This window comes from Littorina saxatilis, linkage group LG7, assembly GCF_037325665.1.
Source record: "Littorina saxatilis isolate snail1 linkage group LG7, US_GU_Lsax_2.0, whole genome shotgun sequence".
In the NCBI taxonomy this organism is placed as follows: Eukaryota; Metazoa; Mollusca; class Gastropoda; order Littorinimorpha; family Littorinidae; genus Littorina; species Littorina saxatilis.
The window spans coordinates 41,763,766-41,787,925 of NC_090251.1; the positions used below are offsets into that span (position 1 = coordinate 41,763,766).

Below are 24,160 nucleotides of genomic sequence, written 5' to 3' on the forward strand. Positions count from 1 at the left end.
TTTGTTTTTGTTGGGGGGGGGGGGGTCACCTGGCAACTTTCTTCTGCTACAGTCATCCACAGTTTTACGTCAGTTTACTGAGGACTGAAAAGAACGAATTTGACTACGGATTTTGAAACAATTCAGAATGTGTGAATAAATGTCCGTGAATTCTACCTTATATCTTATTGAAAGTCAAGATGTTTCATATTCGTTATGGGCCCCAACAAGGGCTGTCAGCCCTGAAATAAATAACAGCATCTCAAAAAAGTTACCCGATATTTGCGACTTTCGGTTTTGATGATAGACGGAAGTAAAACTCGCCTTACTTCCCTTGAATTACTGCACAGTGAAAACATGGCGCGATTTTCGCAAAGAAACGGACGACTCTGCAACAATAAGAACTCGGCAGCATCATCTGGTGCAAAGAATAGCTTGAAAATGACATTCTGATACACACAAACGGTTATCTAAAGCGTACAGGTGAAACATGTCCACGATTGCTCGATAAGGACGTATACTTTGAGGAGAAACATTGATCATGTCATTCCACTCGAAGCGATTTCTGTCACTGTCAGACTGAGTTACCGATGTAAGCAAAGCACGATGAAGACTCTAGATTTCGCACTCTTCACAGTTACACTTGTATTAGCAGCGACAAATAATCGAACCGTTCCTAGCAGCAGACGGTGATTTCGCTTGGCTATATCTCTCGGTAAGACAACAACCATGAGCCGATGAGGGGTGATTTTGTACACGAAGTTTACCTCTTTCACTGTTCAGTGTTTTATTAGAACTAGTGAGAGTGATCAATACATAAGGGGCAAATGCCGCTTCCTTTAATATTGCGGTTGCTGTTGAGACACGGGCATATAGGGCTGGACATGGATGACAGTGGTAGTGATGACATCAACGTTGTTTCAAGCGATGATGACCGTGATGAAGATGATGACAGGGAGTTGATTGACGATGATGATGTCATTGTCAGTGATAATGATGACGATGATGATGTCATTGTCAGTGATAATGACGATGGTGTAACGGATGAGGAAGAAGGCGATGTTGAAGTAATAAGTACTGATGGAGCCCCGTCTGACCATGGAAGCCCAGGGGATGACGAGGTGGTGGTGGTGGAGAGTAATGTTCTGGTGGAAGAATCGAGCGACGATGAGGAGGTAATTAGTGAATTCCTAATGACTTAGTGTATAGATATTGCCTACAGGTGTATGCTCTACACTATTTCCTTCAAGTAACGTAGATATCAAAAAGAGGATAACCTCTCATGGTTTTAGGTCTAGGCGTTATCAAATGTTCTGTATTGATTTATAATTGTAATTTGTATCAAGTACAACGAATTGTGATGAAGTTCTAACCAATGTGTAGTAGAGAAGTGGTAGTACTAGTAAGAGCTAGTATAGTAGTAAGGGATCTTTACAGCAACAGCTTCAGTTAAACTGCTGTTTTGTCCATTGCTGATCAATTGTCTTTAAATCCACAGTGGTTAGATATTTTCACAGAGTTTAGTATTGGAGTTTACTGTTTAAATACACGATGTTCTATTGAGATTGCAGAATGGTACAGTGATATATACAGTAAAACTCAAAAGACAACTTCCTTTTTCCCCTTCTCAATGAACCTGGCTAGGGTATGCCTGTCACTACATGTGTCAGTGTCATGAAAGGACATCTGTAGCACTTGAGGGAACAGTTTTGGCTGGTCCCAAGAATTTCCTATCAATATCATCATAGGTAGCACTGTACATGTACTGTTATACTGAATTACAGTGTAGGTGCCTTTGCAGAGTACCGACGGTGAAGACGAAAGAGGCCAGGAGGCAGAAGAAGATACTGTGGAGGCTGAAGGGATTCGAGCACAATCAGCAGCAGACCTACAAGTACAACCAGCTACCTCGGTGACAGACCGTCTTTCACAACCTGGACCCTCACAAAACCCACCACAGAGACCGGAAGGCATCACCCTTGTTCAAACTCCATCTGCTTCAGGTGAAAATGCAGCTTCGTCTGCACCTGATGTTGATTTACCTGGTCCATCAGGTTCCCAAAACACACCTGTGGCAGGTCCCTCCAGCTCACAGACTCAGAACACATCTTTGAATGATTTTCAGACACCTGTGTTGCGTCGGCCAGGTATGTCTGCTGTTTTAGCTGCTGCAACTGCAAGCTCTAACGAATCCATTGTGGAATTTCGATCTCCAAAGAGGCGACGGATTATGTCACCTGAGAAATCCACTGATAAAGGAGACGGAAAATCAACCGCTGATGAAGATGATGATGATGGCAATGTGAGTGATCTTGATGTTACAGTATTATATTTATTAGTGTATGGTTATAACACAAGCAGAGAGTGAGAAAATACATGGTTTCAAGTAAGTTGTTAGTCACCTGTTAGAGCCATACATAATCTCATTCTCTGTGAACTTGATAGAAGGTCATATTAAACTAATGATATTGTGAACTATAAACCGAATAAAACTGATGAATTCACTGCATCTGCTGTCAAACTGTGGCATAATTTAGATTAGAAATAGAATGTTGCGTAAACATTTTTCAGCACCGATGCAAATTTTGCAGCAGTGTGTGTGTGCTGTGGTTTAAAAAGACCATGCAATTGGAATCCCTGAATAACACTGTTGTATGTTTTCTTTTCAGAACTGCTCTATATGTTTTGAGCCGTGGGACAATTCCGGGAAACACAGGCTGTCATCCTTGAAATGTGGACATCTCTTTGGTCTAAGGTAAATTTGTGCTATGAGACCTGGGCATTTAAAGCATGCCGAACCCTTTAAACAAAAATTGTGGCAAATTAGACCCAAAGAAGATTAAAGCCTGATATTCAATTAAGCAAAGTCGACTTTGTTGAGTCTACTTCACAAATCTTTGGCACTGGATTTTTCGGTAAAAAGACTTCGAGAAGCAGTATTGGCGTTAACTGGTAAATTTTACCGATATTTTACCGGTTGAAATGAGAAAATATCGGAAAATAATTGGCTGCCGGTATAACCTACCGGTTGATTTTTAGAACTACCATTTTTTTCGCTGGTAAAACAACAAAACCAGTACTCTGAGTTGGACTCTTACTGGTTCCAATGACCAGCCTACCTTTTTTTTTCTGGATAGTTTTCATCATAAAAGTTTGTGTACCAGTTTGAAAAAATATTAGCGCCATCACTGGAGAAGTCAACTTTAGGCTTAAGTGAAGAAGGCCTTACAGGACATTCACTAAACTGTGTACTGTAACGAACACCAACTTGCAACAATTTACTCAAAGACGCTATCATTGTATCAACATTTTGTAAATGTAAATCTAAACCCAAGAAAAGCATAAGCAATCAAAGAAAATAGTACTATCAAAGGTTGGGTGAGAAAACAACGTTTTCATGCTGAACAGTATCGCTATCAGGCCGTGCAGGAGGCAGTGGATTAACTGTTGTTTTGTGTTTCAGTTGTATAGAGAAGTGGCTCAAAGGTCAAGGAGGGAAGTGTCCGTCGTGCAACGAGAAGGCCAAAATGAAGGACATCCGTGTCATCTATGCAAAAGCCATCAAGGTAATTTGATCAATGTTTTATCCCTTTTTTCTTGCGACTGACATGTCTCTACACCCCCTCTCCCAGTCCAATCTCATCCCTCAAATGATTTTTTCCTAACCCCTGAGCTCTATCGAGTATAACCTGATAAACTTCAGACACACACAAAAATCAGAAGCCAGATTCAGGTAATGGTGGGGTTGAAATGTGTAAAGCTCTAAAAAGGTTTCATTGGTACACTCTGGATCCAATCAGCAATAATGAGTTGAAGTTAAATCTTGGACACTTAAAAATCTACAGCTTGTCAGTCTTCTGTGCAGAGTAGAATTTTTTTTCGCTGAATAAATTTCATAACTAACACCTGTCTTAAAAAGTATTTCAGCCAAAACCTCCCACTCCGCCCCAGTAATTATGTAGCCGGGGTGGTGATTGTTAGTATGTGTCCAAACTGAAGTGCTCTTATCCTATCATGCATGTAATAGCTTGTGTGGATCTGTAATGGTGTATACAGTCGTTTACATGGGGAGGAGTGTGTCTTGAATTTATAGGAGCGGGGAAATAGCTCAGTCGGTAGCGGCGCTGGCTTCAAACACCAGTTGTTGCTATCGGTGTTGGTTCGATCCCCATGTTCGGCGAGACTCTTTTCTGTGTCTGAACCCCCCTGTGTGCACGCATGCGCACGATAAAGACCCAAGTTCACAGCGAAAGTCTCAAGGCTTGGAAACACGAATACACGCATGCAGGAAAAAGAATAAAAAGACGGGCTGCGCCGTACTGTATGGCAGCTCGCTTTCCCCAGTGAGAAAGCTGCCCGAATTTCCATAAGGGTAACATCACAGGACTATATAATAAAATCTTATCTTATCTTATCTCTCATATTCAGATGATGGACACGACAGAGCGTGACCGAGCGCTCCACGAGCTGGAGAAAGAGAAAGAGCAACGTCGTCGTGCCGAGCTGGAAGCCGCTCAGGTGCGACTGCAGTGTCAGCAGTGCATGGACGAGGGGAGGCGACTGAGAGAGGAGTTGGACAGACTGCGAGGAGAGTTGTCCTCCATGAGGTGAGGGTAGGGGTTGTCTCTGTGTGTGTGTGTGTGTGTGTGTACAGTGTGTCGGTGCTGTTCTCAATCCTCAGTCTTCTTTCACTGAAGCATACTTTTTATATCTGACGCGTTGGACTGAATTCTGGCTGGTGGACTGTATGATAGTTTTGACATGTAGGACAAGGAGATCTTCTGACTGAACACTGAATTGACCTACACGTAGTTTCAATCCAGGTCTAACTGGCCCGTTGTCCTCTGAGTCTGGAAACAACGCTGGTGTGTGTGGTGTGCACACTCTGTGTGTGTGTGTGCGTGTTTACATTTATGCAAGTTGGTACATTAGCATAGCTACATGTGACCATGCCTGAAGCTGGCTTTCTAATAACTTTGTGAGCTTACAGTTGTGGACATTCTTGTTTTCCTGTCTGTGTGTAGGTCTCACCGAGGTGGAGGGGTACCCCTGTCTCAGGCCAGCCAGTCCCAGCCCTCCTCGTCACAGGTGCTGCAAGGGAGGTTCACGCATGACAAGACTGTCAAAATATGGGAGGTATGTATACTTCAATTCAATTCAATTCAAATCAATAAAACTTTATTATCTGAATGCAACAAACATAATTTTTTCTTTTGGCTTGTGTAAAGCACACTGTTTACAGACAGAAAAGAAGCCACGGGTCGGCAACAGAGTTGCGCCCCTTTGATAGTGTTGCTGGTTTTCTCTTTTCTCGTTCTTTGAGATGAATCAAGAAGATAGAATTTAGTGTTAAACTTTTGGATTTGTTTGCACTTAGAACTTTCTTGAAACTTTTGGACTTGTTTGCATTTATAAGTCTGTCTTTGCTTTAGGCTTGTGAACACACCCAATTACATTAATAAGGGGGTCAGTACAATGTTTAGAACATCAAGGTAGTGATTTCAAATTGTTTTCTGCGGGATCTTCTGTGAGTGTTCTATCTGGTTTGCCAGATTTTTTTTTCATTCACAAAATATTGTATTTTATGCAACTTTTCACCAAAAACATGACTTCCTGAGAGTGACATACAATGATCATTTATCTCTTCTTCTATTTTTCTGGTTATTTTAACAAGTGAACACTGCTTTTAAAGGGGTAACTGTGGTGTGATCTCCCTTTAATGAAAGAACATACAAATCATGTTTTTCTTACTTGCCTGTCTTAAATTAGTTGTCATCTTAGAAGTTAAATGTGTTGATGATTACCTTTTTGCCACAACCAATTCTTACCCACAATATGTGTATGTTTCGGTGAGTGTGTGTTGTTCGTACGACTACGAGCTCAATGTCTGGAGTGTTTCAGATATTTTTGGTTTTGATGGTTTGGTTGCTTCAGAGCAGATGAACCACACTTTTCCATCCATTGTTTAATTTTAAAGACAATAAATGGACAGGCTCAGTGGCCTAGTGGATAAGACATCGTTCTCTTGATCGGAAGGTCGTTAGTTCAAATCCCGGCCGCTACAAATCATGTAGTTAACTCTTTCAACACGTCCACCCTATGACATGACTATACACTCAGAACGCATGCGCCAAAGCATATAAATAGCCTGCTGACAACCAAAATTGGGACATTTTGAAAAAAATATTGTATTTTGAAAAAAATATTGTAAAAAAACTAGTACATGTGGGGATTTACTTTTTGCACACAATTAAAGAAAGATTTTTCATTGTTTCAGAAATGTACTTTGTATTTGTCAAAAGGCTTGTTGTGTTTGTGTGGTATGCTATTGAAAATGTCAATAAATAGCCTGCTGACAACCAAAATTTGAAAATTTTGAAAAAAATATTGTATTTTGAAAAAAATATTGTAAAAAAACTAGTACATGTGGAGACTTACTTTTTGCACACAATTAAAGAAAGATCTTTCATTGTTTCAGAAATGTACTTTGTATTTGTCAAAAGGCTTGTTGTGTTTGTGTGGTATGCTATTGAAAATGTCAACAATTTAAATAAAAAAAAGTCCAGAGGCACCACATAAATACTACAGACATGTTTGAAAATATGCACAAAATGTTGTTAGTGAATACTCAAAAAAGAATTTACTAACCTGAATGATACAATGAGATGACTGGGTGATGACTATGATGAATATATCCATGTAGAAGAAAAGAAACACTTGCTGTCACAGTATTTACAGTGCCACAGAGCACAGCTCAACGCAAAACGCCACACCACATTCCAGGCACCAGAATCGAGTCCCATTGCGTTGGGTTTTATCCATAGAAGAAAAGAAACACTTGCTGTCACAGTATTTACAGTTTTTGTATAAATGACTTGTTCAGAACTCGGTTTATGCACGGAGAACATCCTTCTTTGTGTGCCACACTTCGAAGCACGGATCAACACAAAGCGCCACAGCCATGTGGCCACAGCCGGAACATTCCCGGCACCAGAATCGCGTCCGTCCGCTTGCATTGGGTTTTGGCCAAAGTAGCATTGACACCTCGAGCTCTTGATTTGGCTAACTCATTCACCCTCATCACTCACTTATCCATCTATCACAACACCACTGTTTCATGCACACACAGTCACTACCTTCCTTCTGCACGCCGCTTCGCTTCGCAACAACACTGACAACTCGCGACATTTTGGAATCCTAAATATGAAACTAAGGCATGGGTTGGTCCCGTCAATGACCTGTAGTATCCAAACTAACCAATGAAATCAACTGTTCTGGGAGTTATTTGTCGCGTATGGTAATGCAGCCGACCTCTGAACCTATGACGTGGGTTTTCGTATGGAAAATCCCCAGCGTGGTATTTTCCACTTCCAACGCTACTATTAAGGCGGTGTGAGGCGAAGCGACTCACGCACCTTACGCACGGATTCTGGCGGCGTGCTGACAACGGCATGATCAGTGAACGCTTGTATTCGGGCGGCGCGTCGCGAAAAAGTTAAGGGTGGAGATATTTCAGATCTCCAAGGCTAAAACATGTGCAGACCTGCTAGTGCCTTATCCCCCTTCGTGTGTAAGCACAAGACCAAGTGCACACGTAACAGATCCTGTAATCCATGTCAGAGTTCGGTGGGTTATAGAAACACACAAATTCCAAGCATGCATCCTCCGAAAGTGGCGTATGGCTGCCCTAATGGCGGGGTAAAAACGATCATACAGGTAAAACCCCACTCGTGCAAAATACACAAGTCAGGGTTCGTACGCTCCTTGAATCTCCTTGAATCTCCTTGAATTTTCAACCCCCCTTTTCAAGGACCTTGAATCTCCTTGAATTTGGAGAAAATGGTCATTCTTGTGTTTAACCTCCTTGAACCTCCTTGAATTCTGAAGTGCAGGCAAAAAAAAAAATGTTAATATTAAAGTTTTTCAGCAATTTATATCGATTGTGTGCGTGTTGTGTGCAAGTCGTGTGTCGTCTGCCATCGTGCGAAGGGAAGTTGAAACCGATTACTTCCCCTTCATCCGGGTAGCTTTTAGCGCCATTTCTGAAGAAGCAGTGTGTCGATTCATTGTGACAGCGTTTCAAGCCATCGCCGGTCGAAAATCGTAGTCATGCCGGGTGGAAAGTGCTTTTTTAACCCACGATGGCTGGAGGAAAAGGAATACAAGGATTGGATCCAGCGGGATTGCGACAAATACAAGGCTTTTTGCAAATGCTGCAAAGCACGTGTGGATATTTCAGTGATGGGCGAGTCAGCCCTGGTTAGCCACGCAAAAGGAAAGAAACACACAAATAATTTAAAAGCGTCTGATCCTGTAGTCCCGATTGCAAACTTCTTATCTGTAACGTCATCGCAAAGCTCTCAGTCTGCTTCTGTAACTGCAACCCCGGGTCCCGCGATGCCAACGTCCTCTCGGACTCTTTCATCATTTTGCACCAAGACCGATGTTTTAAAATCGGAAGTCATATGGACAATGAACGCTGTGAACTCGCACTACAGTTTCAAGTCGTGTGAGAACAACTCCAAACTGTTCCAGGCAATGTTCCCCGACAGCCAAGTAGCGAAGGGATATCAATGTGGCGAGGGGAAGACCAGGTATCTAAGTACTTTCGGCCTTGCGCCATATTTTCATTCGCTGCTGAAAAAACGAGTGAAGGAGGAATCCGGATACGTTCTTCTGTTCGACGAAACGTTGAACAAGCACATCAAAATGAAGCAACTTGACATTTTTGTTCGTTGCTGGCAAAAGAGAAGAGAGCCAGTGTCGTTCTGATGCAGAAAAACATAGACGATGAAATGAAGCGAGTTGACTCTCTCTAGATCCACACATGATACCTGATAGAAAAGAACAGTCAATGGTGTGTTAACTCCCACTAGTATTTTTAAGATGATTATTCAGCTTCCTTTTGAATTTTTGAATTTAAAAAAGTAAATAAATATTTTTGTTTTACTTTACGTTTCTGGTTTGAGCTTTGAATGCATGGTTGATGAAAGTTTTTCCACGTGTACACCTATGCAATTTGAACTCCTTGAATACTCCTTGAAAACTCCTTGAATACTCCTTGAATTTCACTGTCAGGTGTCTGTATGAACCCTGTTTCAAGTCGTGTGAGAACAACTCCAAACTGTTCCAGGCAATGTTCCCCGACAGCCAAGTAGCGAAGGGATATCAATGTGGCGAGGGGAAGACCAGGTATCTAAGTACTTTCGGCCTTGCGCCATATTTTCATTCGCTGCTGAAAAAACGAGTGAAGGAGGAATCCGGATACGTTCTTCTGTTCGACGAAACGTTGAACAAGCACATCAAAATGAAGCAACTTGACATTTTTGTTCGTTGCTGGCAAAAGAGAAGAGAGCCAGTGTCGTTCTGATGCAGAAAAACATAGACGATGAAATGAAGCGAGTTGACTCTCTCTAGATCCACACATGATACCTGATAGAAAAGAACAGTCAATGGTGTGTTAACTCCCACTAGTATTTTTAAGATGATTATTCAGCTTCCTTTTGAATTTTTGAATTTAAAAAAGTAAATAAATATTTTTGTTTTACTTTACGTTTCTGGTTTGAGCTTTGAATGCATGGTTGATGAAAGTTTTTCCACGTGTACACCTATGCAATTTGAACTCCTTGAATACTCCTTGAAAACTCCTTGAATACTCCTTGAATTTCACTGTCAGGTGTCTGTATGAACCCTGCAAGTGTACATGGGAGTTTCAGCCCATGAATGCAGAAGAAGAAGAAGATAGACAATAAATGATCATGTCTTCAATGTTGTGGTGTGTTGACAGGGAGGCCAGTGTCGAGTGTTGGCTCACTGTCCGTCCATGGCTGCCCTGGTGATGTCCCAGCCCTCCGCCAACCGTCTCTTTCCTGGTTATGGCGTCAAGAAGGTCTGTGCCCGTCTGCTCGGTTATTGTGATTCAATAGGCAATGTTCTGAAATAACTCTGTCATGATTTGCAAGCGTTGTGGAAGAGTTGTGCCCCGCTTTAGGGTGACAAAAAATAACACGGGGTCGACCGGACTTTAAGATAAAGCCACCATTGCAGCGAATAACTGACTCCGATGTGTATGTTATGCAGTGTCCGCTGAATACAATGCCTTTTTCTTTCAATAATCTGCACATCGGAGTCATGATTCACCGGCTATTTGGCCTGCAGTGATTGCTAAGCACGCATGCATGTTTCCCAAACTCCCTTTAATTTGCGCGAAATTGGGCTATCACTCTGGGCAAGTGATCATTGTCGCCACAGATCGTAAACTCTGATGCACATATTTTCTAAAGGAATGGGGTCATATCGGGCGGACACTGGATAACATACTCATCAGAGTCTTTTACCTCCATTTTAAGTCTCCCTCCTTTTTACATTTAGTCAAGTTTTGACTAAATGTTTTAACATAGAGGGGGAATCGAGACGAGGGTCGTGGTGTATGTGTGTGTGTGTGTCTGTCTGTCTGTGCGCGTGTGTGTGTAGAGCGATTCAGACTAAACTACTGGACCGATCTTTATGAAATTTTACATGAGAGTTCCTGGGAATGATATCCCCGGACGTTTTTTTCATTTTTTCGATAAATGTCTTTCATGACGTCATATCCGGCTTTTTGTAAAAGTTGAGGCGGCACTGTCACACCCTCAGGGTTCCACACAGGCTCTGAGGTCAAGGGTATTCATACCCTTTCACCAAAAAAGTAAAGGGTTTTCATACCCTTTCCTGATTGATCAAAGGGTATGGCATGTTGTTGGCGACTCGGTGTATTGCTTTGCTATTTTACCAGGTTCTTGCATGTGCATGATGTCAATGTGTGCAAATTGCATTGTCAATTTGAGAGTGCTTTGAATAAAGGAAATAATTTATGACCATTGTGAAATGTCATATGTGTAAATTCTTGCTTGTAGCATTACAATAAGTGAATAACACTACACATTTACAGCAATTACCGGGGTATCAAAACACTAGTCAGAGGCTGAGAGCTTTCACAAAATGAACAAGTAAACTGGCTTGAAATTCTGAACAGTAAACTTTTATTAATAACCCAGAACCCAGCCACCAACTGACAATTATGAGTTCAACAGTGCAGTGCCACACAGTTTTTTTCCCCACAAATTCAGGGTAATGCTATGAAAAGTCAGTTCAGTTCCACAACATAACAACAAGAACATTATTATGAGTATCAATAAGTTTGAAATTATTTGCCTGTTCAGTTGTTGGTTACAACTTAACAACACACCTATCAAGTGCCTGTTGAAATTCACATCTGCAACACACTTGTGACTGTGTCTCTCCACAACAACAGTTCAATCTAAGTTCCAACACACTAAAGCGTGGCATCATTGAAAAGGCGTTGCAATTGTATGGCTCTAATATTACTCTGTAACTCAGTCTTTGGGTGAAGTCTTGGTGTTTTGCTTTGCAAGTCACAGCCACTGTCAACAGATTTCCTTTTCCTCATGGCTCCGTGCACTTGCAATGCCCTTCCAGTGATGTCACGCTTTAGCTTAGTGCCAACGTGTTTAATCATCATTTTGTTGGCCAGTCTCTCCACTGAGAGTCGGTTCCTTAGCTTTGACTTCCCCCGGTTCTGTTGACTAAAGCCTCTCTCACAGGGTACAGAAGTGTTTGGAATGGTCAAGAGAATTTCACCAAGCATGCTAAAATCAGGTATCGCAAACGTCAAAGTTCGTTGTTTTGGATCAACTGCAGCAGGCTTTCTTGGTCGTGGCATTTTCAAACACAAAGTCAGTGACAAAACTGATCGTCTCCAAACTTGCACGCTCGCGGTCTTCGCGGAACCAACAGAACCGAAAATAGCGGAGGGGAAGTAACTCTGGTCACGCTGACAGATAAACTTCCTGAAGACAGTAAACACGTGTCGAGATCGCTGGTGAAGCTTTCCGAAATTAGTCTCCCGCGAAAAAAAACAAAAAAACAACCCTCGAGCGTCGCATAACCAGTCGTACCGTTTGTAAAACGATCAAAGTCATACCCTTTTGCCTTTCAAGTCGTACGTTATTATACCTCTTGGCAAAATAATTGTTACTTACCGACACCCTTTCAAAGAGCGTCTCGTACGTGATTTGGGGGGGTCAGAGGGTATAATACCTCCAATTTTACATGATGTGGAACCCTGCACCCTCATTTTTCAATCAAATTTATTGAAATTTTGGCCAAGCAATCTTCGACAAAGGCCGGACTTCGGTATTGCATTTCAATTTGGTGGCTTAAAAATTAATGATGACTTTGGTCATTAAAAATCTGAAAATTGTAAAAAAAAAAAAACTTAATTATAAAACGATCCAAATTTACGTTCATCTTATTCTTCATCATTTCCTGATTCCAAAAACATATAAATATGTTATATTTGGATTAAAAACAAGCTCTGAAAATTAAAAATATAAAAATTATGATCAAAATTAAATTTTCGAAATCAATGTAAAAACACTTTCATCTTATTCCTTGTCGGTTCCTGATTCCAAAAACATATAGATATGATATGTTTGGATTTAAAAACACGCTCAGAAAGTTAAAACGAAGAGAGGTACAGAAAAGCGTGCTATCCTTCTCAGCGCAACTACTACCCCGCTCTTCTTGTCAATTTCACTGCCTTTGTCACAAGCGGTGAACTGACAATGCTACGATCGAGTATACGGTCTTGCTGAAAAATTGCATTGCGTTTAGTTTCATTCTGTGAGTTCGACAGCTTGACTAAATGTTGTATTTTCGCCTTACGCGACTTGTTAACCCCTTCACTGCCCACCCCGTATGTAATACGTGGTCATTTTCGGTTTGTCCTACGCCCATAACCGTATCTCATACGTGGGATTTGTGTCAACAACATTTCAGGACATTTCTGAAAACTAAATGGGAGGTAACCACTGTCCAAGTACTTGTAGGGGTTCTAAACACATTTCTTTCCCATAGACCGTTCGGATAATGCTGTTATACTGTGGCAGTGAAGGGGTTAAAACCTGATTTTCTCATATTTTTGGAGGTCTGGAAATGGGGGTTCCACTGTCCTTTCATGACTGGTCCCACTGTCCTTTCATGACTGGTCCCACTGTCCTTTCATGACTGGTCCCACTGTCCTTTCATGACTGGTCCCACTGTCCTTTCATGACTGGTCCCACTGTCCTTTCATGACTGGTCCCACTGTTCCACAGTATGCTTTTCCAAGCAGTTATTTTACCCTGCAGAGAATGTCTGAACGTCGTTGTTTGTTCCAGCTGAGCTGTCTGGACTTCAAAACGTCGTCATACATGACCCTGCACCAGAAAGCGCTGCGTGCAATCAGCTTCCATCCCACTGTAGACGACGGGATCCTGCTCTCCGTCTCCATGGATAAAACGGTCAAACTCACCAGCATGCTCACCAACACTGTGGTGCAGACGTAAGGCACATTTCACACGTGACAATTTTCATGCTTTAGACTATGAAAAAGTTTTAGAAACTGAACATTTTGCTTCGTCCATTTTTTTTAAGAGACATGCATTTACAGATAAGTTACAGTACCTGCTATTCCGACTTGGTCGTGTGACAGACGTTTTCTTCCACACGAGATTACGTTGATTGTCTAACGAAGCCGTCAGGCTGAGTTAGACATCAGCTAATCGAGTGTGGAAGAAAACTCTGTCACACGACCAAGTCGGAATAGCATTTATGTCTCACAGCTTCAACAGAGGAGAGAACAAACACGTTTTGTGTACTCAAGCTTGACAAACCTAAACACGGGAGTAGCCATTGTGGAGAGATCTACTTTTTGACGGAAGTGACCGAACAACTGTGAATGACGTCTCGGTATATGTGAATGACGTCACAGTCTGTATCTTTTGAAGCATCGCATTCTTCATGACGTTTTTCTGTGTCTGCATCCGCGAAATGTTTGTTCATTCCGGAATCTTTGTCATCTATGTTCAGAACTCTGTCCTTATAGTGTCAGACTAACAGGCCTCCTGAGCGAGCCACTTTCCAAGGGCAGCTATATTTGCGTATGGAAACAGTACTGTCGTCTGGGATGCCGTTTTCAGTATTCTCAGCGTTGAAGAATTTGTAAAGAGAAGAAACGATAACAGCAGGAGAAATAAAAGTCGTGTGTGCATTTTGGGGCTTTTGGAGGGACGATTTCGAGTTTGAATTTGTTCTTGCACATGCTCCAAAGCGTGTAACATACAATCTTGCACACGTTTGCTTTAGTAGTGGCAAAGAAGGAAAGCGTGTGACATTACAATTTATCATTACTGTTTGTCGGTTGTGTATCCACAGAAAAGACTGATAGATTGAAGTTCTTGTGATTGTTTTGTTTTGTCTATGATTAAACATTCCATAAACTAATCTTTTTAGCTGAAATCAGACTTTTTGGTGAGCTCCAGGAGTATCGATTGTTGAGCCGTTTTGGAGATTCAAACCCAGACTTCCTTTGTAAATTTGCTTTCTTAGGTCAGTTTCAGACTATTTTACATATTAAAGTTCCCATGCCTGACATTTAAAATGCATCAGCTAAGGAGGTTTTAGAGGGTCTAATTTTATGTTTAGTTTTGGATTAGCTGCATGAATTAAACTGTTAAAACTAAGATACTTTGAAATCATATTCAGCCAAAAGTCGTGGAACATACAGTGCCTTTTTGGATTCAATTGAGTGGGAGGGTTAATGGTATGCTGTCCTTGACACCTTTTTGGGGGGGGAATGTTTTCTGGCAAATTTGACTACAAGAATTCTGAAAGACATTCTTTGTACGATAACTTAGATACACAGACAAAAATTAACTCTAAAATGCTCCACAACTATCATTACTAATTAAGTGAATATGAAAAGTAGAACGGGCTTGACATTTTAGGATCCCTTGACAGGGATGGCCAAATGTCAACATTTTAACTCGCCAACCAGACGAGTAACTTCAAAAAAGTGACTAGCCCGCCAGAAACTTTGCTGGCCTGGTACATACCACAGTTGCTGCATCTGCAATGTTTAAATGGCTTTGAAATGCGATATTACAACCAAAAGTGTTGCATTGGACCTGAATGATCACTGGCCAGCCATGCGGTTTTGTACTAGTCCGGCGGATGTTTTACTGGGCCATCCCGACATGATAACACTGAGGTATAGAAGAAGGATGTTAACCTATGAATCATCTGTGGCAGATACAACACAACTCTACCCTTATGGAGCTGCGAGTGGAACGCTGACAACCAGAACTACTTCTACGTGGGCCAGCAGAACGGACGCGTGCTGGAGTTCGACACGCGCAACACGGCCGCTCATGTCAGAGAACTCAACGAGGAGGGCAGCAAGTCGCCGGTCGTGGCTCTCCAGTACATGTCCAGGAACATCAATGCTGCCTTCAAGTCAGTTGCTGTGAAACGTCTTTGTACAGTGGAACCCCCCTTTTAAGACCTTTGCTTTTTCAGATCTTCTGTTCGTAACCTCTGTTAATTTACCCCCATTGTTAGACCCCCTCCTTTTTAAGACAGCATTTTCTCGGATTGGTGGAGGTTTTAAAGTGTAGTTTCTAGAAGAAAGTTAATTTAAACTAAGAGTGTATGTTGCTGTGTGCAGGAAGGGGGGGGGGGGGGGGGGCGTAGCTGTGGTGCCACCGTGAGAAAGTTAATTGTGAGAGATAACAGATGTGGGTGTGTGGTCAGAGTGGTGGGGTTGTCTAGCACATGGGGAGGGGAGGGGAAGGGGGGAGGGCGGTGTTGAGGTAATAGGAGAATGAGCAACTAATAAAAGGGAGGGGGGGGGGGGGCTGTAGTGGAGGGTGAGAGGCAGGGATATAGGTTGGAAGGAACCGTATGGGTTCAGTCCGTTTCCCAACAGCAAGCGCGCAGCAGGACCCAGCAAAGTGAAACATTATGGCGTTTTCGTTTAGTGAATGGGCGGAAGAGGGCGAACTTTCTGAGGACGTTTTAAATGTGCTGCAGACGAAAAATCTGCAGTCAAAAAGGGCGCTTGTGCTTCTTTATGAAGAGGACATAAAAGAACTAAAGCTGAAGAAAGGGGACCGTCTTCTCCTCACAGCGGCTGTGATTTCCCTGCGCGGGGACAGAGCAAACGGACCAAACGGAATGCTATTTTAGACCCCCTCCTTTTTAAGACTGGATTTTCTGGGATTGTTGGAGGTTTTAAAAGGGGAGTTTCACTGTACAATGGTGCCTTTATTTCAAGACCTTAAAAAATGTGGAAAATGTAGGTCTGAAAAGCATGTTGTAAGAGGCGACTAACGGATTCTGTTTCTCCTTTTACCCTTGTTAAGTGTTTCTTGTATAGAATATAGTCAATGTTTGTAAAGATTTTAGTCAAGCTAAAGAAATGTTAAGTCCTTTGTACTGGAAACTTGCATTCTCCCAGTAAGGTCATATATTGTACTACGTTGCAAGCCCCTGGAGCAAATTTTTGATTAGTGCTTTTGTGAACAAGAAACAATTGACAAGTGGCTCTATCCCATCTCCCCCCTTTCCCCGTCGCGATATAACCTTGAACGGTTGAAAACGACGTTAAACACCAAAGAAAGAAAGAAAGAAAGGTGTGAAAAGAGAAGGACTCTAAGAATGGTGGTAAATTTACTGACACTGTGAAGAAGATATTGTTTAGAAAACAGTGGTTTCACTATATTATGGCAACAAGTGATCACCTTGACTATTAGCTGAACTTTTTTGTTATTGCAAGTAGAAGTCCTAGTTCCCGCAGAGACCACTCATTTTGGTATGCCAACCAGTCAAACCAGGTCTAAAACACAGTGATGACATTATATTTGTCAGGTGAAAACTTATTCAAATGTGTTTATTTTCTTCCTTTAATTTTGTAAGTTTTCTTCTGCTGTTTTGTAATATGTTTTTGTATATGCTTCATTTTTGTTGTGTTTGTCTGTGAAGTCTGCATACAGATGAATGTATTATTTTTCTCATTGATATTGAAATGAAATAAATGATTTATTTTCCTCTTTTTGCATGTCCAGGCCTGGTGGACTGATAGTTGGACAGCTAGACAGGGTCAGTTTCTTTGAGGCCAAGGGAGACAACGAGCACAGGTTGCACATTCTTCCCCTGGAGGGTAAGTTATGTCCCTTTACTTATGGTGTGGTCGTTGGTCCAGTGATGTAAGATGAATCTAGCTATCTTTGTGCAGTGTTCTTCAGGCATGGGAATTGTCCGCCGAAAGGCAAATATCTGCCGAATTGTTTATTGTTCCGTCGAAAAAGCAGAAGTTTCCACCGGAAAAAAAATGGTTCTAAAAACTGAATTAAATGGCAAACTTGGAGCTGAGATGACACCAAATTGCACCATTTGGGTTCTTTGGAGAAAACAAATTCCGGGGGGGGGGGGGGCATGCCCCCGGACCCCCCTAGTAAGGCTAGGTGCTTCGCACCGTCTACTTTGTTACTACTTACAAATTGTCAGCCTTTTTTACAATGTTCAATTTTCATGCCTGGTTCTTCTCAAGCTCCGGTCTTCGGTCACTGACACATAATTGTTTAATCTGACACAGTGGTCTTGCCCCTAGTTTTGACGTGTTGGAGGTCTTGTAAGGGAGCTTATTCTCCTTCTTCTTTGTTCATGGGCTGAAACTCCCACGTTCACTCATGTTTTTGCATGAGTGGGTTTTTACGTGTATGACCGCTTTTACCCCGCCATTCAGGCAGCATACGCTGATTTCGGGGGAAGCATGCTGGGTATTTTAGTGTTTCTATAACCCACCGAACTCTGACATGGATTACAGGATCTTTTCAGTGTGCACTTGGTCTTGTGCTTGCGTGTACACACGAAGGGGGATAAGGCACTAGCAGGTCTGCACATAAGTTGACCTGGGAGATCGGAAAAATCTCCTGCCTTAACCCACCAGGCGGCCGCGGCCAGGATTCGAACTCACGACCTTCCGATTAGGAGGCCAACGTCTTACCACTGCGCCACTTCGCCCTTCTATTGTAAGGGAACAATAGTGTAGCCAGGACCTCTGGACGTATACATATTTTCAATCCGGGTCTAACTGTCCTATTGTCCTCTGGGTCAGGGAACAACCCTGCTAGTGTTATCAAGGTTCTTTTTTTTGTAGAGTCTCAAGCTCATTTTTGATCAAACAGATATTAAATCCATGCTTGCTGTGCTTTTGATTTAGGCCACAAAAAAAATAGGTCTGTTTACGGTAACATAGGGTGAAAAAATATTCAATTTTTTTTTTTTTTTTTTTTTTTTTTTCTCCCCTTTCTATGATGTTTCACAGTTCATTTCTTCTCATCAATCCCTGTTTTTGCCTGTTGAAAAACGTTAATGATACTAAAACTCGCTGGATAGGTACTGATAATTTTCACCCCATCCTTTTCATGACAACATTTATCAAGCTTTACAGCTAGCGGGTGGCGAACACCACTGCGTGCATCCATTTTGAAAGGAAGTAACACGAGTGACGACCCTTTACTCCTAACAGTACTTTGAGTTTACCTCCCTTCTGTCGTCTGCTGTTTGAGCGCAAACAGCTCTATTTTGGATGCGGGTTTGTTTTTTTGGGGGGGGGGGGGGGGTTTTCAGACGATCCACAAAAAAATTAGGGTCGGGCCTAAAAACTAGGGTCGGTCGGGTTACCGTAAACAGACTTTTTTTTTTTTTGCCTTATTGTAGTGTTTTGCTTGAGCAGTTAGGTACATTAGTGTTGGTTTAATTTTCACAAAGGAAATCAGTGTTGCAAACCTTTGCAGAGCTGAACAGATCATTACAGTTTGAAAACATGCATGTGATCATGTGAGTGTCTGTCTTTTTCAGTTGTTCAGGTAGCTGAATTCAGGTCTTAAAACATTTTTTCAGCATTTAGTATAAGGCACAGTCCTTCCCGTGTAAACGGTTAAGCTCAAAGTCTTTGCCTGGCCAGGCTTTTACATGGAATAAGACCACCCCTGCACTTGGTCAAATACTATATATCAACAGCCTGTGCACTCTGGGAATTGTGTACGCATTAATTTTGTAAAAGCAAGTAGCATCCTTCCTTTCCTAACTTTCCCAGGTTTCATTTCACCTGAAATTTCTTCACATTCATTCTTGCAGAAGATTATGTATGACTGTGTATTGCAGGAAATCTGACAAGCCTGAACGTAGACCCAAGCACCCGACACATGCTGGCCAGTTTCCGTCCCACCGCCAAACATCCCACCGTCAGACACCAGGTAAAACAAGCAGCCATGATACTTTATCAGTGATTGCACTGTGTGTGTTGCAAGCTGCTGTTACAGTGGAACCCCCCTTAAACCACCTTCAAAAATAGGAGAAAATCAAGTCTTAAAATGGAGGGAGTCTTAAAATGGAGGGAGTCTTAAAATGGAGGTTAATTTATAGGGGTTATGAACAGGGATGTCGTTAGGCGTCGGACATCGGACATTTATCGATGAAAATCCCCAAATGTCCGATTCACATTGCCGCATGTCGGTCAGATGTCCTATCGTTTTAGCCTGAGCGTGGTCATTGTCCGATATGTACTCCATTCCTTCGGACAGCGCGATATTCGTTAATTTTCATTTCAAGATACAAATCTTCTAAAAGACCGAACGCTCTCGTGTTCAGCTGACACTGGAGTTGCCAGTGCGGGTCTTTTCTTTTGTCGGGAATTCCCGAACCGTTTGCGGTATGCGCCGTTTGGGTATAACCGTCTATTATAGTGGATTATTTTTAGATCAGTGCATGCTGCAGGAGTACGGGAGACAACTCCAACTGACTAAATTTGTCGTCTGCTTTTGTTTTCGATACGAGACGAAGCACTGAATTATGCCGCTGAAAAAAAAACCTAAAGCCTGCAAAAGATCAGCATTACTATTAGATCAAACCGATCATTTTGTTTTTCAACTTTTATCCAAATCATGCAGTTTGTAATCAAAGTAAGAGCTCTGAAGTTGTTCATGTTGGTTTCTTTGTTGTGGTTTCTTTGAAACTAAACAAATACAACATTATACACACACTGTGTTGATGTTTTACTATATTATGTGTGTGTTCTACAGCGCGCGCGCGTGGGTGTGTGTGTGTGTGTATGTGTGTGTGTGTGTGTGTGTGTGTGTGTGTGTGTGTGTGTGCGTGTGTGTGTGGGCACATGACTTTGGAACAATTCCATGGAATGTGTTATAAGCTGTTTGGCGCAAATTCATAATGTCCTATTAGACTTTCTGAAAGCGGTCAAATGTCCTATTGATGCTGAAGAACTCAGGACATTTGTCCTATAGGTATGGATTTGTAGCAACATCCCTGTATGAACAAAACATCTGAGACAAGAGGCGAAGCCTTCAAGGCTCACGTAAGAAATCGACAAACAGTAACACAAACTCAATCACTCCATCACACATACACACACACAGTAAGTATAGGTGACACGGTGCAAGAGTGCGAGACACTAGATCTAGATCTGTCTGTCTGTAGCCTACTTACGGCCGGGGACACTACTGCCAGATGGACAGATCGACACTGCGCTTTCGACAGCGCTTCCTCGCGCAGACACTGGAAACACGCTGTGCAGATTAACCTGTAGGAAATCTCCTTTGGTATCTTCCTTATCTATTTTTCTGGAGCTACGAAACCGAACAATGTGAAATCGTCTTCTCCGAATCGGCGAACTGCAGCTCGGTGATAACTGTATCTATACCACAATCCTTCACGCGATCTGACCTAACCTTGACCCCTGACCTGGTCTACATACCAAACACGACACAAACCAGTCACCTGTTTTTACCCCCCAAAACCCCCCACCACCCGTTTTCTTTGGATACACACTTTAACTACATACGTGCCGACGAAATGTTGATCATTGCTTCAATACTTTGAAGCTGTTGCTTGAATAATAACCAGGTAAAATGAGTATTTCGGTGTTTAGTCAAATGTTAAAGTTTCTACCACAGACATACACACGCACAGACAGACAAAGTTACGATCGCATAGGCTACATTTACGTGAGCCAAAAATAGGGTCTGAAAAAGGAGGAAGTAAATTTGGGGGGTCTTAAAAGGGGGGTTCCACTGTACCTGCAAAGCATAAAACTTGCATCCCACTAAAGCCGATAACATTGGTCACATCAACCAGTCAAACTGCAAATATATTTTTAAGTTCCCACAAATCTCATGTTTTGAAGACTCGTCTGTTGGGCAAAGAGAATAAAAAAGAACACAGATTTTACAAAGTGCTTCTATTATCAGTGGTTTGGGGGCATTTTCATTGTGACTTCATACAGGTGGTCTGTATCTTTTTGTGTTTCTTGGTCTATGTTTTGGGTTTGTTCATGTTTTCCCCAAATGCAACCTCTCGGAAGAAAACACATTTAGAAATACATGTAATAATAATAATAATAATAAAGTGTATTTATATTGCGCCTATCCCTTACAAAAAACAAAAATATTTGGCTCTAAGCCAAAAAATATGTACGGCTAGAGGATTTTTTTAAAAACTTTTTGTTGTTGTTTTCATGTTTGTAGTTATGTGCACTTCATGCAACCGACAGACCTTCCTTCTTCTTCTTCTTCTTCTTCTTCTTCTTCTTCGGCGTTCCAGGACAGACCTTCCAAAGTAATGCATCCTTTTTGTTGACAGCTGTGTGAGCTAACGAGCACACAGGCGCTTGGTGACACTGTGATATCGTGTAACGGGGTTCACACATTCCACGGCGGACGGGCACAGTCTGTGCTGGGGAGAACCATGTTGCTGCCCCATCCTGCCGACGAGTCTCGCCTTCTGGTCGTGGCTGGGGATGAGCAGACAGAATCGGTAAGGCCAAGAAAAGAAATATCCATGTTTCCGATTCCCCAAGCAAACCTATTTTTTCCTCCCGACCCCACAATTTGTTTTTGACCCTTGAACAAAAAAAGTTATTTAAAATGACAAAACTTTTTTTTGCAGACTTTGAAAGGAATGTTGATCTTCGCTGTCATCCTGGAAACACAGCTCGCACGTTTTCTGGCCAGTAAAAAGCAACATGGGCTGTTGTAAATAAAAAAAATAAAAAACTTCAATCCAAAACTATCAAGCAAAAAGTAACCGACATACAGACCCCAATATTTTTGGCCTTGTCATTGGAAACAGACATTTTATTTTGGGGGGGTTCTAACAACCTATGAATACTTTGTTGTTTTTCTTGCCTTTTGGTGGTTTTGTTGCTGCTATTGTTGTAGTTGTAGTTGTTGAAGGAGGGATGACTGAAGGGATGCTCTGTGTTTCAGAGAGATCAAGACTGTGTTTATATGTGTGTGCTTTCATTTTTTCTTCTTCTTCTTCTGCGTTCGTGGGCTGAAACTCCCACGTACACTCGTGTCTTTTGCACGAGTGGAATATTACGTGTATGACCGTTGATTGATTGATCTATACCCGTTTTTTACTCCGCCATTTAGGCAGCCATACGCCGTTTTCGGAGGAAGCATGCTGGGTATTTTCGTGTTTCTATAACCCACCGAACTCTGACATGGATTACAGGATCTTTTTCGTGCGCATTTGGTCTTGTGCTTGCGTGTACACACGGGGGGTGTTCGGAGACCGAGGAGAGTCTGCACACAAAGTTGACTCTGAGAAATAAATCTCTCGCCGAACGTGGGGACGAACTCACGCTGACAGCGGCCAACTGGATACAAATCCAGCGCGCTACCGACTGAGCTACATCCCCGCGTGCTTTCAGTTACTATGTGCCTGATGCTGCCAGATCTTCAAGAACAAGATTTTAACATGACATATATAGCACCAATGCCATTTATATTTGTCCTATAGGGGTCCACATTTTTGGGGGTGTGAGTGTTTTTGTTTGTTTGTTTACAACAACAAAACTGAGATTGAATCTCTGTCTAGCCTACCTATCTGAATGCATGTACTCTTATCATTTAGGCAGCTATGGTCCAGCTTTTGTCATCTTTGAGCTGTTTACTTTTTCACAAGATTTTGTTTCACACTTGTTTTGTTTGACATTCTGGACAGACTCACCTGTGGGACACAGGTACAAGCCAGCTGGTGCAGCGACTGCCGTGTCAAGGTGTACCGGTGGATTTCTCCACCTTCACTCACAACAACAAAACCTACCTGGCGGCCCTCACAGACAAGTTCTTGAAGCTCCACCGCTGGAACTGACAGTCAGGGATGTGATATATAGTGTTTTGATTTTCTCATTTCGTCTGCTGTCTTCGTAACCGCGCAAACCTGTTTGCCTTCGCTGACAAGTTTTTGAAGTTTCACCGCTGAAACTGACACTCAAGGATGTGTATGTTTTTTCTATTTCACGTCCTCTTATAGGGTTGCCAAGCTGTTTGTTCTCACAGACAAGTTTTTGAAGTTTCACCGCTGAAACTGACACTCAAGGATGTGTATGTTTTTTCTATTTCACGTCCTCTTATAGGGTTGCCAAGCTGTTTGTTCTCACAGACAAATTTTTGAAGCTACGCCAGTGGAGCTGACAATCTGGGATGTTTTTTTGTGTTTTTGCATGTCAGCTCTTTCATCATATTCCTAACAATGCCAACCTGTGAGTTCTCACAAACAAGTTTTTGAAGCTATGCCAGTTTAGCTGACAATCTAGGATGTGTGCATCTTCTTCTTCTTCTTCTTTTCGATCGCCGATCACACTTGGAGTCCAGATCTTGAGATATAATTAGTGGTCCTCTGCAGCGCAGCCACTGGCCCGTACAGCTTGTTGTGCAGGGACTCCGGCATTGGCCAGATTTCCTCTCTCAGCACCTGGTGGTTCCTGCAGTCTCGTAGGATGTGGGCCGTGTCCTGCTCTGCTTCCCCACAAGAACACATGGGGGAGGGCACAACATGCAGCTTCTTGTGGAGATGCTGGTTAAGTCTGTTGTGTCCCGTTCTCAGGCGGAAGATGACCACCTGCTGTGGTCTGGATAGCAGGTGATAGCTGTCCTGTGGCTGGGGCGTCCTGTGCAGAGACTTAATGATGGTCTTCATCTCTGTCAGGCTCACAGGGTTGTTCTCTTGCTCATCTTCTGCACCCAGCTTTGCCATCCTGTCCGCCTCTTCGTTTCCCTGTACACCACAGTGGGAGGGGATCCATTGCAGTACTGTCCTCAGGCTTTTGATGTTGTGGATGTGTGCATGAATTTTGCCATCTTGTCAACCACTTCTACCTGTTTAAGGATAGTTTGTTTAAACCTTGACTAATGGAATCAGGGATGTATATGATTTTTCCATCTTCAGTCTAGAGACATAGTGCTTGCTGCCGAGCGAGCCAAGAAAATTTTCC

At 42.3% G+C, this 24,160-nt stretch overlaps 1 protein-coding gene across 1 annotated transcript; it reads left to right on the forward strand.

Annotated features, from left to right (window-relative positions):
- The first annotated feature begins 341 nt into the window (after nucleotides 1-341).
- Nucleotides 342-23,418, forward strand: LOC138971487 (E3 ubiquitin-protein ligase rfwd3.S-like). Its single transcript, XM_070344224.1, has 13 exons — nucleotides 342-1,154; nucleotides 1,781-2,281; nucleotides 2,649-2,734; nucleotides 3,443-3,545; nucleotides 4,408-4,586; nucleotides 5,004-5,115; nucleotides 9,767-9,868; nucleotides 13,200-13,363; nucleotides 15,112-15,315; nucleotides 16,926-17,020; nucleotides 19,030-19,121; nucleotides 21,520-21,693; nucleotides 22,888-23,418. The coding sequence occupies exons 1-13, from the start codon at nucleotides 807-809 to the stop codon at nucleotides 23,035-23,037; spliced, it is 2,310 nt and encodes a 769-aa protein (XP_070200325.1). The 5' UTR covers nucleotides 342-806; the 3' UTR covers nucleotides 23,038-23,418.
- Nucleotides 23,419-24,160: the final 742 nt, after the last annotated feature.

Bases quoted from the DNA above. Each gene is read 5' to 3' on its own strand.
- LOC138971487 (XM_070344224.1), top strand. From the start codon at position 807: ATGCCGCTTCCTTTAATATTGCGGTTGCTGTTGAGACACGGGCATATA. The intron at 5,116-9,766 runs GTATGTATACTT...GTGTGTTGACAG, and splicing joins AGACTGTCAAAATATGGGAG to GGAGGCCAGTGTCGAGTGTT. The intron at 21,694-22,887 runs GTAAGGCCAAGA...CATTCTGGACAG, and splicing joins GGGATGAGCAGACAGAATCG to ACTCACCTGTGGGACACAGG.